Genomic DNA, 13,214 nt, shown 5'->3' with positions numbered 1-13,214 from the left:
AAAACAACTAGGTAGGTCCCTTTTCAAGCCATAAAGGCCCATAGGAAATGGAGGGCAAGGGCCACCATTGTTCTCAACCATCCAACACTGGAAGTGGAGGTGATGTGGTCAGCATCACACTCTGGCCAGCCTAATACCCGCAGAAGGATTAACCACAAGGACTCATTTGTGGACCTGGGAGCTGTGTGGAAGGAATCAGAGCAAGCTTCTGTACATCACTTGCCCCTACCTGGGATTGAACCTGGAACCTCAGGACTGAGACACCCTTGCTGTCTGAGCTACCACGGCTCCATATAAAAACGATAACAGTTATTAATTATTAGAAGTTATAATACATTTGCAGCCAGAATGCAAGTGTCAATTACTATTGTAAAACCAAAAAACAAGTGAGAAAAAGGACTTCAGAAAAGTTTATATTTTTGTGCCAATAATGACCTGTATCCTATATCTCAAATTAACTAATTCTAAATATATCTTTAAAGAGGTCTTGTGCCCTATGGCCCCAGGCTCCAGATTGTTGTGATCCTCACCAGGTGTAAAGGCTTTGTGATAATGGATGGAAATAACAGTAGTGTTGCTTAAAAATGGGGAATGCCCTCGATAACACGCAGTCTAACAGCAAGGTCAATAAATGCCTCATGTATGGTGGCACAGTGAAGACTAGCATTATAAAGTTTGAAGGCAAACCACAGTATTAGTTGCCTTGTTGCAAGCAGACAAATAAGAGAGATGTGAACTATGTGACACGTCCAATGTCTGAACAACAATAGTCCAGACTCCAGTCTAGTTTTCTAAAGCTTTGCTGACTTTTTTCTCCTTATATCATCAAGTGCTTTTTCGTGGTTTGTTTTCACTTTATACACCATGTTACTGAAAACAGAAAAATTGTTGTTTTTTTTCAATTTTGAAAACCAAAATTGTATGGATTTATATTATTATTACAAGCCTTTCTTCACCAATACCGCACATTACATAAATGGGAGTAACATACTGTAAGCTTATTTTTAGTCATTAGCCTACGTACCTATTGTTTTTAGACATAAATACATGTACTGTATATTCCAGTCCATGTTTTGAGCAATTCAAGAAATTACATTTTAGATTGGATTAGATCCAAATACAAGCAATTAAATTAAATTACATTAAATTGAAAGTACAGTAAAGGAGGTGTAAGCACAGTTAAGAATACGTTGTCTTAATAAACATTTGGAGAAACTGGGTGGACTCAACCTATAGTTCTCAGCATAACTAGTATGCTGAGTACTGTGAAGTGAAGGTACTGTGGCCATCTACTGTTATCTACAGTAACTCTTCAAGTTATAAGGTGGTCCTATTAAATCAGCCAGCTCAAATGTGTAGCTAATGCCATGGTACATGGAATATGGAACACACCAGAGCTAATAAAAGTCATTCAGCATGCACACATTGGATATATAGTTCATTAACCATGGGGAACAGCGAAAAGGTACATTCATTCTCATTCCCTTGTGTTCATATGAACTATCCTAACAGCTCTGACTCATCACAGAACATGGAGGAAAGCTTCTCTTACCCATAAATTCGATGCCCAAGTGGTCTGCTGCTCCGGCAGAGAAATGGAAAAAAAGAGAGAGAAAGACTGTTAGACAACAATCTACCGGCTAACATTTCCACACATTCTTCCACACACAAGGACACATCTCAAGGGGAGCAGTGCTTGAGTAGTAGGATTCTAGTTGTTACATGAGGAGTACAGGGAATGAATTAATTCAGAAAATAATTCTCCAAAGGGATTGCAAAAGGAAAAATAACAATATTATATTATGAATATTAGAAATGGTTCTAAATGCAAACCTGGAAGATTTTAAATCTATCCCAATTTTGGAAGCAAAACACCCACTTTAACAAATTCCTATTCCAAACAAATGTCTTCTAATAAGGGTTGACTAATCAACTACTGTATTTTACCTTGAAATCTAACCACTTCAGATTATGAAGATTAATCAAGATTATCAATTCATGGACAAGGCCATATACAGAAAATGAAGCTGCCTCTATGAAATATTATCACAGACCAGTAAGTGGATTTTTTCTTTTAATCTGGATATTCTACAATTTTAGTATGGCTATAGCCAAAATACATGAGCACATAAGGGAAGGGTTCTTTTTTTTTACGTATCAACAGCAACTGGAAAACACCCTATTAAGGGTAACTTTGTACACCAAGAGAATGAAAGTTTTGAAGGGAGATATTGCGTAAGTAGAACCAGACCTAGTGTGTTCGAGCTGCTAGTATAATCTCCCTCTTAAAACTACGACACACAGAAGGAAAAGAGTAAAAATGAGGAATCACACAACTACTGTATACAGTATGTGGCTTCCAATTTAGCGGCATTAGGGAAGCTAGGCTAAAAAATACAAGGTTTATGTATCAAATATAAAACAGGAAAAAATTCAAACAATATTAATTCTAAACAGGATACATTCTTTCATTAGATTTTGATGATAGGTTTGGATAACAGACCCATTAGATGAAGGTACAGGGAGCAAGATGTGTGCTGTTTACTGTATGTTTCATACAGGAAATGATATTCTTGAATAAAACAAAGTAGCAGATCAGATTTGCACTGATAGAGGAGACATTAACATACTGTGGCACTACTGTCAGAAGTGTAAGAAGCAAAAAACTAAAGAAAAATTGTAATAAAATCTAATTGAAATATGAATCTTAATACATTCTAGCATAATATAATTTGCTTCAGATTCAGTTTCTCCACAACAGGCTGGGCTCAGCAGACTGATAATGTGTTTTCTACTGTACATGTACATTATGTCTATACAAGGTTCTTCGTATCACACAAGGTAAAGGTACAATATTGTACTATTTACAGTATGTAAGCTCAAACTGTACAAACTACACTATGCCCATATCAAGGGAGGTTTAATTTTTCAGTTACTTAGAGTTTGGTTTCCTTGGCACATCTTCATCTTTGGTTCTTAAACTGGCACCCATACAGTATATCGCAAGTGTGAATGGGTGGTTGTGCACCTTGTGAAGGACTGGGGTGCTGTGGTCCAGAGAGCAGTCCTGCCTTGCACCCTGTGCCTGCCAGGTTAGACTCCAGCTCACACCAGTCTCTGAGGATAAAACCCTTACTGAGAATGGAAGACTGGCTGGCTCTTCACCTTTGTTCGTTTGTCAAGTCTTTCTTCACTGAAGGGTCAGAGATAAACAGGAGCTGGAAAATGAGTCCAATGGGACTGAACATATTTCAGAGCAGGATAGATGGAAGAGTGTTTAAAAAAGTGTTTTGCTACCTTTGAACATGCAGTGTAGTCTAAATGGATAGGATAGCATACAGTAGGTAAGCCTGAAGTACTTCTTTGCACTAATAACTTTTTTTTAAAAATGAAATGGTTGCTTCCAAAAAATGAAAAAATAATACTGTAGGGTCTTGATATGTGTGAATCTGTCGTTCGTGCATTTGCTCATTCGCTATTTGGTCAGGGCAACAGGGTCCTGTATGGATGAAGAGCAGAACAAAATGAAAATGAGCTGAAGGTTGTTAGCGGCAACTTTCAAATTAGCTGCCCAACATACTGGAATCGTGAGATAAATCTAGCTAGTGAGTGAGGCTCTCCCTGCCATCTGCCCAAGTACCCACAACCCAGCAACTGCATCTCAACATGGTCTTGTTTTTAAATTGTAATGAACACTCCAGGTACTGTGTCAGCAGTATGGAAGAAAGTTTGTGTTGTTTCTTTTAGTTAATCAATGTTATTAAAATTAATGTAAAGCCAGTGCATTAGTACTTTGATTATTTTTTAAAGGAAGGGTAACCTGTCTTTTAACTATACATACTACTGTACATACAATATTGTAGTACAGTATAGAGGTGGACTTGGTTATATTTGAATTTGGCTATTTGCAATTGTTCTCTGCACTGAATCCTCATGATTGTTGAGACCCTACTATACTGGATTGAAAAATGAATTCATTAGTACAACTGACTTTTAGGAGTGAAATGAGTTTCCTTGCTTAATTTTTTGCTCTGGATAATCTCTAGGTTCCACTGTTATGAGAGGTAACATTTGGCATCCTTTTCATGCTAGTAGGCTAATGCGTCATATAAAGTAATAAGCAAAAGTACTTGCAACACAGATTCAGAAAGGGCACTAATATTTACTCTCTAAATTAATTTTTTAAAGCGCTTATCATTGGCTTTTGTTGAGTCAACAAAGGCCAAGTGGAAAAATATGTGACACTACCTCTTTTGCTTGTTAAAAAGATAGATGCCGTGAAAGAATGATTGATTTTCAAAAATATAAAATAAATAAAATTCCACGTGCAGCTTAGGTAAACTGTTGGCAATTTACCATTAGCAATTTTGAATAAGTGCAACGTAAGTAGTGGGTGGGAAACCACCCTAAATGGAGCTGTGCTCACTGTTTTTCCCTGCTTTCACATTGTCAAGTGACCCTTGGATACCATGCAAAAAACAATGCATTAAAAGTATTAAAAGAGTAAAACTATGTAAAGCAAAACAGCATTTCTACTGAGAGAGATCGTGTAATGGTGTGTATCTAACAGGATGAGGAATTGTGGGATTGGGGTTATGTCGGTCTACTGTCACTGGATCTACAGTATAACAGCAGCTCATTAAAGCCTGCCGGTCTGCGTCTTCTCCTCGACACCATGCTGCACAGTACCACACCCTCTCTCTTCTGCTCATCACAATCAGCTTTCCTCGAAAACATGCAGATGGATGACAGTCCACTTTTTTCTTCACACTCAGGCTATTTCTGTATTCCATTACACTGGTGACAAGCACTATTAACAAGCAATCCTGTGCTCTTACTTTTCCCATTTGTGAGATAAAGATCTAACACCTTATTTCAGAAGTCGATGTGCATAAATAAGAGTTACTCCTGGTGTTCCTTTGATTTTTCTTTTACATTCTTGCCAAAAATCAACTGTAGGACTAATTAAAAAATGTGAATTCACAAGACAGAGGGAGTTCACCTTCTTTAAAAGCTGACATTTATCTTTCAAGCACAGTGCATTTAATATGTGAGGCAAGCAGAAAATGATTATCTGTATAAATATAAATTAAAAAATGGACAGCTTTAGGAAAACAGACATACTGCACATCTTAATGGAGTTCTATTAATGTTTTAGCCCTCAGTGTTGTTATGAAGCCAGTGTATCTATAACCTATGTTTTTAAACACTTTACACTGTTAAAAAATAAAAGAAAAATTACTGCTTCAGTTATTTTTCAAAGATTGAGGAGATCTGGAAATTTAGACACATTAAGTATAATGACATACAAATCAAACAAACCAGTGTACAATGCTGCTTTGATGTTTTTACACAGATTAAATTAAACCTCTGAATCTGTACAAATTAGTTTGGATATAACAACTTCTTGTTATCTTCAGATATCTAAGAATTTTTTCAGAAGGGATGCTGTTTGACATGTTGTAGGAGATTTTGATTGAATTGGGGTGCAACAGAAAAGAAAATACTGTAAACATCTTCCGAGGTTGATGAGTAATAAAACCGTTAAATAAAAAGTAATCATTAAGTATGTAGTGGTAATACATCCTTATTTGGAATCTAAGATTTTTTTTCTCTTGTTAGAGAATTTAAAAGAAAAAACATATGTACAGTTCCCTATCTTGCGTTCTAGATATCTTTTCAGCACACAACCTACGCGGTTCAGTAAACTTTCCCGACAAGAACAGGCGACCTATCTTTACAATGTCTCCTGTGAAATATTTGCCCACAGCCTATCTTTCAGAGCTGTTTTCACATGGGGTGGTGACATGAGAACAGGATTAAAATAAAAACAAAAATGCCAGGAGAATATTAAAATATGAACTCTTGGTACCTGCAGCTGTGCAATTCTGAAGCATTGTTACTGTATGTTAGTCTACAGAAACAAAGTGTGAGAGAACTACTTTAAAAAACATTAAGTATCACATTTTGCAGTCTGATAAAATTGATAATCTACTACATACTGAAGATATGAGTTATAACAGGGTGATTGACCTTAGAAAAAGACCCTTTAGGCTCTGTCAATTAGATTGGGAATGTTAAGGTTATACTATACTGTTTACATTGCATTACATTGCATGTTATGTATAGAGAAAGGAAATCATGGGAGGACTGGATTCAAGAATCAAAACCCTAGAAGGCATTAAAAAATAACTCCTTTACTGTATGTACTGTGCAGAACGCACGTCCTAATTTTCATTCTTGCTCATCCGAAATTAAATGGAGTTTATAACAGACATTTGGGAGGAAGGTAAGATCTTAATCTCACACACGGTTGCTCACCTACATATAGTAAGTCTCACACCCAGGTCTTCCCTTTGTGTCTCACTCTTGCATCCCCCACTTTGGCATCTACAGTGTACCCTTGCAGCACCTCCCTAGCTCACTCCTCACAACATTGAGGGGGGTTTTGGAAGCCTATGTGAATGACTAGGCTGCCACATCCCCAGCTAGGTGAGTCACTCCAAACACTCCATATATTTGTGTACTTCTGTTGCATTCATTAAGAACAAACTAAGTTATCGAAAAGAAAGTTGTACATTTATTTTGCATACTCGTAACTTTATTTATAGAGCGCCTTTCATAGAAATAGCAGCTCAAAGTGATTTACAAACCAAGCGTAAAAATTAAATCTTAAAATTAAGAGATATACTTTCAGTTATAAAGGAAAACACAGTAATACAGTAAAGTAACATTAATGTCAATTTATGCTTGAAAAACAAATAAATAACAATTAGTAAAGTTGTAATCGTAAGGTGTAGTTGGACCTTTACAATTAATTTGGGACAAAAAGACACTTTTTGTACCAAAAACACTTTGACACCTTACAACCTTACATCTTGTACACTTACATCTTGTTACATCTAAAACACTTAGATGCCTTTTAACATCCCCATATTAAGGGTATTACATTTATCAGATACTGAGAAATGTAAGAGAAGAAAGAAGATGTTCATTTGGAAAGACAGGGAGAGTTATAGTTCCTTGGAAAATCTGTGTAAGATGGAAACCTTATTTTGTTGCTTTCTGTTTGGCACAGTATATGCTGCATGATGGTATTCAAATATTTAGAAAGTAAGCAGTAGAAAAGCTAGAAGAATAAACCTGGACTTTATACAGTATGTCAGCTGAGACAGCAAGATTTGTCTTTGACATCCCTGAGTGTTCCCAGATGTAGGATTGACTGCTCTATCCTGCCTTATATTCTAATGAAAAAAAACTCAAAGAGAAAAGGCAACAAAACTACTTTGTGAAGCCTTTTCTGTCCCAAATATCTCATAATACAATATTTGACAAAGGTGACACAGAAGATGAATGTTTAATGAAAATATTAAAATAGAAGTAATGGTATATAAAATTGTGTACTTTAGGGGAGGACAAGACTTTGCATATGTTAAAGGAACAAGTTATTCTAACTGAGTAGCAGCAAATCTGGGATGTTGTTACATTACCCCGAATCCCTGTGTTTGTGAATATGAATATGAATATGAACTGACCAGTTAGTTGTTCATGTGGACTGAAAGATCATTTGACTTCATTTCTTGCCATCTGCCTCCTGTTGGGCTGCTGTTATCAAGCAAGTGGCTGTGAATGATTTTAGAACACCTTGCCAGTACTGATACTTTCTATAGCATGGAACAAACACACACAGCACTGCCAGAGAGAGATAGCACAGATGTACAGCCCATCTCTGTGGGCACAGCCTAAAACACTCAGGTTTACCTCCGTGCCAACCTGCCTCTAGTACCAGACACAGCCTCTTTCTTTCTGCTGGGCTAGACTCTAGTATCTCTGTTGCAGAGCCTGACTGGTTTACTTCACCCACTACAGGATCTGTCCATCTTTGGGATTCATCTAAAACAGTAAGGGATTTATGGTGTAATAAATAAAATTCAAGTCTGTGCCAGACATTCTGGGTTTGAATCTCACTAGCTTATGTTTTCTTTTCAGTAACAAATGTTCAATTCTACCCTCAATGGCACAGTCGTGCAGTGGATAGCATTGCTACCTGGGAGTGTCAGGGCCCTGAGTTCAATTTGAGACCTGGAGTTCTAGGTGTGTGGAATTTGTATGTCCTCCCATTGTTTGCCTGGGTTTGCTCTGGTTTCCTCCCCCATTCCCAAGACATACTGGTTGATTGAAAATTGGCCCTGGTGTTGAGTACTGTATGTTTTTGTCTCTGTGTACCCTGCGATGGAACTGTCTTGCCCAAGAACTGTCTTTTATTTTCTGTTGTTGAATGATTTGTATTGCCAACTCACTGATGACAGTGTGCATGGCAGTGTAGCAGGTGATAGGTCATTGTGGTTGACCTTTGAATAAAAACACATCAGTTGTGTTTGTTGTTTTGTGTAGAATATGCTTTCTCCTTGATGGAGCTTAAAAAAAATTACACTCAGTACAGTTTTCTCCTGTCAAATGCAATTTGTCCTCTGTTGATGATTTTACTGTAGTTTTCAAAAGATTTTCTTTAATGGACAAACCATGATAATTATACATATAATTAATGTATTATCTTCATATCTTCTTTAAAAGACCAGTGTGCATTACAAACTTTATTTGTAATATGAAATGAACAGAAACTCTCTGCAACTTAACTCATAACTCATTTCAAAAGATAAAAAATGCATGACATTGATATCAAATATTTGAAATATCACAACATGTTAAAGTCATTTATGCACTCAATAAAAGATGGGTCAAAAGCAGAAAGAGTACAAAATGTGTCCTTCTTTGGTGAGTTACTACTCTTGCAAGTATGGAAATTATTCTTTCACATTTGACCTACAGTAAGAATGATTTGCAATGAGAACATTCCCTAATATATGGAGAAAAAGTAAAATGGTGCTTTTGAGTAATTTTGATTGCCTCAACACTACCTTCAAAATCCAAAATAAATATTACTGGTGTATTGATCATGATTGTATTTCTTTCAGCTGTTTTGTAAGTTGGCTTCTGGCCTTCCATCTCTCTCAATTTCTTACATTTACACTGCAGCCAAAACAGCTGGGGAATTGCAAGGCACTGAGTGCTTGCGTACTCCTCTTTCACATTTTCACACATAATAATTGAACACTGGTGTTTGTACTGCATTGACACCTTGAAATGAAAAATGGCATGGAGGAAGAACACTGCATAAATACAAAAAAATGAAACAGTGAAAGAGATGAAGTGAAGTGAAGCTTCATCCTGCTATCGAATACTCTGAAGGGAGTCTAGGGAGTGTTACTCGTCGTGGAGCCGTGGTGTCGGAGTGCCAGGATGTGGCTCTGTCCTTGGTGCGCTCCCTCATCGTCTCGTTCTGCTCTTTTTGATTATAAAAGGGTTGCCATGGAAGCCAGGTTCCTCAGGAAGTGCACCTTGTCTCCCACTTTCACCCAAAATTTGTGATTTGGGCTTGTGCAGAACAGTATAGCCAGCGTTCATCATTTTATCACAGCTACTTCCCTGAAGCTCCTTTAATATTGTTCTTTAGTCACCTACGATTTCAGATAAGAAAAACCCATATATCAAGAAGAAAATGTAACGATGTAAGCACTGGGAAACAAGAAGAGAATGGTTTTTAATTTAAATAAAAAGGAAAAAAAGTGGTCAGCAGTCGGAGAAGTCTCTGCTCGTGAGTCTGTTATTTTTATGTTTTAACTTTGTGTTTTGCCACAACAAATGGATAAAATATACATTTTATACCATAAAATATACCAGAGAACAACTGCTGTTAATTCATGATGCAATTCCATCTGCTTTTTACGCAGATATGCAATATCTAAATGCAGTAATCCCCAATAGTTACCTGCAGACCTGCGCACAGATTGCGACACAAACAAGACACACGTGATGCGGAGGAGGGGGAAGTATGCTGGGTCGCTTGTTTGCTTTAGGAGACGTGGTCTGAGGAATAAACTGGACAAACTACTACTTTTGCTTACTACTAACAAGGATTACACTTTCACCTCGGCCTTCTGTTTTGTTGAGACATGGCTGACTTCTGTAACACTTGACTCGGCACTACATCTACTGGGATTTTGCCTGCAGACTGAGATGCCGAGCTCAGCAAGAAAACAAAAGGCGGTGTGGTATGTTTTTATGTGAATAGCAACTGCTGCAATGATACTACTGTGTTGTCAAAGTACTGCTCTGCTAATCTGGAACTATTGGCTATTAACTGTGAACCATTTTACTCTCCTAGAGAGTTCTCTTCCATAATTCTGGTTTGGTGTATACATCCCCCCTCAAGTGCAGTGTATACTGCAACTTTGGATATACTGTACAGCAGCTGTTGTCTGATAAAATCACACAGCTGGAAAACAACCATCCCAGCTCTCCCATTATCATATTGGGTGATTTTAACCATATTTACCTGACCAAGGAGCTACCTTAATATAAACAGCTGTTTCCTGTTCAACTAGAGATGTGAAAACATTGGATCATTGTTATCGCACAATAAAAGATGCGTACCGTGCTAATCCTCAAGCACCCCTGGGGAACTCGGACTACGTGATGGTACAACTGCTCCCTACATACAAACAAAAACTTAAAACAACAAAACCCACCAAGAAATCAGTGCGCACTTGGACTTTTGCTGCAATTGAGGAGCTCAGAGATTGTTTGGATTTAACAGACTGGGATGTATTTAACAGTGCTTGTGGCAACATTAGTGAACTTACGGCCACTGTAACATCATATATTAGCTTCTATGAAGAAGTTTGTATTCCCCAAAAAATTATTGTTAAATACAACAAAGCAAAGACATGGTTCACAAAGGAATTAAGAGTCCTTCGAAAAGCAAAGGAAGCAGCTCACACAAATGGTAACAGGGACCACTACAAACAGGCAAGAAACCAGCTCAGTTTTGCAATAAGATCTGCTAAAGGAATTACAAGTACAAACTGGAACAACAATTTGCTAACAAAGACTGTTTATCTGTCTGGAAAGATCTCCAAACTGTTACCATTTACAAAAGAAAATCCCTTCAGATACAGTACATCTTGATCAGTTTCTACCAGAAAACCTCAACACATTTTACAGATTTTTTTACTTTGTCCATGGCAGTCTCACGACTCATCCAGATATTTCACACCCTCAAGATGAGCTATTGTCCCCCACTCAACTGCAGTGCCACACCCACTCTCACTCAATCTCTCAGGAAGACTTAACACTGTTTATAAGTGTTAAGAATGCCCTTTTGATCAAAGAACAGGAAGTGCTGAGGCTATTCAAAAAGCAAAACTGTAAAAAGGCAGCAGGACTTGACTGTGTATCTAGAGCCACAATAAAACACTGTGCTGACCAACTTGCTCCAATCTTTACAGATATTTTCTATCAATCATTGTCCCAGTGCACAGTGCCAGACTGCTTCAAATCTTATGTTATTTTTCTTGTTCCAAAAAAGAACAAAATAACTTGCCTTGATGACTATAGACCCGTTGCACTAACATCAGTGATAATAAAAACATTTGAAAGTCTGATTCTCAGCTAGCTGAAGACTGCAACTGCTACTCACCTTGATCCCTCGCAGTTTGCATATAAGGACAATAGGTCAGTGGACAACACTGTGAATATGGGCCTACACCTTGTTCTGCAACATCTGGGGCTTAAAGGCACATACACTAGAATCCTGTTTGAGGATTTTAGCTCAGCATTTAACACAATCATTCCTGATTTACTACTGAGCAGACTCTCAGATTTGAATGTTAATCAGTCCATTTGCAAATGGATTCTCAATTTTCGGATTAATCGGAAGCAGTATGTTCGAGTGGGCCCCTATCTTTCAGCCTGCCGAATAACTAGCACAGGCGCACCCCAAGGTTGTGTGCTCTCTCTTCTACTCTATTCCTTGTACACCAATAACTGCACTCCCGGTGACTCCTCACTTAAATTACTTACTGTAAGTTTGCAGACAATACCACTCTTTTAGGCCTCATCACAAATGGCAATGAGAGCCGGTACAGAAAAGAAGTGGATCGACTTACAACGTGGCATACCGCTAACAACTTGGATCTCAACACCACTAAAACTGTAGAAATGATAATCGACTGCAGAAAGCAACCCCCAGCACCCTCCCCCCTGGTAATCAAGGACACTACTGTCAATGTGGTGGAATCCTGCAAATTCTTGGGCACCATCGTCTTAAACACTCTCTGCTGGGATGACAACATCACTTACATTATAAAGAAAGCACAGCAGTGCCTGTACTTTTTGAGACATCTCAAGAAGCTTGGCATTGCACAATCTATTCTCATACAGTTCTACAGAGCCATTATTAAAAGTGTGATTACTTCTTCTATCATCGTCTGGTTTGGCTCCGCTACTACACAGTCCAAAAACCAATTGCAGCGCATTATCAAGTGTGCTGAGAAAGTGATTGGCTGCAATCTTCCATCCCTCCATTTGTAAAGCCGTGCTTTACAAATCTAGAGCAGTGAATCGCGTCACCAAGATTGTTGCGGATCCCTCCTACCCTGGTCATCATTTATTTCAAAAGTTTCCCTCTGGAAAACATTTTAAACCAATCAAAACCAAAACCAACAGACACCTGGACAGTTTCTTTCCCAATGCTATATCCTTGCTTAACCAGCATACTCCTCCAACAACTCCCCGTTTCAGCTCAAAAAACTTTAAACTATTATTACTGCTTAGTTCATACATCTTGTATATCTTACGCTTAAGAACTGGCGAGTCTTATATGTTTACACAGTTGCACCTTACTACTCAGACCATACTTTCGCACATGGTCTGAAGTTGCCATGTGTTTTGCATATACTATAATGTCTATTGTTCGTATATTTGCACCGTACTATAAAATGTGAATGTGTCTTTGTCTTATATATACTGTAATGTCGACATGTTCCGTACCGTGAGCACATATTGTGACTGTGTTGTGACACCCCATCTTTTGTATATTGTCCAAGGTAACAGTGTCAGTAATTGTAATGCTCTTTTTGCACCTGTGTGGGTTTTGTGTTGAGCAGGTTCCAAATGTACCAAGGCAAATTCCTGTATCTGACACATACTGGTGAATAAAAGCGATTCTGATTCTGAAAGTCGGAATCTCTTTATAAAAACAAAAGCACACATCTCTTACACTTCTTTCAAAAGTCAGTTACTATTTGACCTCTTTCCTGTACACAGTAATGTAGTCTGAGTTAGTTATTATTTATTCTGAGTTCTGAGTTCCA

The 13,214-nt window shown here is 37.8% G+C and overlaps 1 protein-coding gene across 1 annotated transcript in view; it reads right to left on the bottom strand.

Moving 5' to 3' along the window:
• Window positions 1–13,214, bottom strand: part of nrg3a (neuregulin 3a) — a 427,029-nt gene that overhangs the window by 48,068 nt on the left and 365,747 nt on the right. The window contains exon 4 of the mRNA XM_088917327.1: window positions 1,553–1,579. Coding sequence (XP_088773453.1) covers window positions 1,553–1,579 — 27 coding nt within the window. The remainder of the gene's footprint in view (window positions 1–1,552; window positions 1,580–13,214) is intronic.

The sequence above is a fragment of the Atractosteus spatula genome, chromosome 5 (genome assembly GCF_055471065.1).
Source record: "Atractosteus spatula isolate fAtrSpa1 chromosome 5, fAtrSpa1.hap1, whole genome shotgun sequence".
NCBI lineage: Eukaryota > Metazoa > Chordata > Actinopteri > Semionotiformes > Lepisosteidae > Atractosteus > Atractosteus spatula.
The sequence above is the reverse complement of the archived record's forward strand: the minus strand, read 5'-3'. Positions and strand labels throughout refer to the sequence as shown.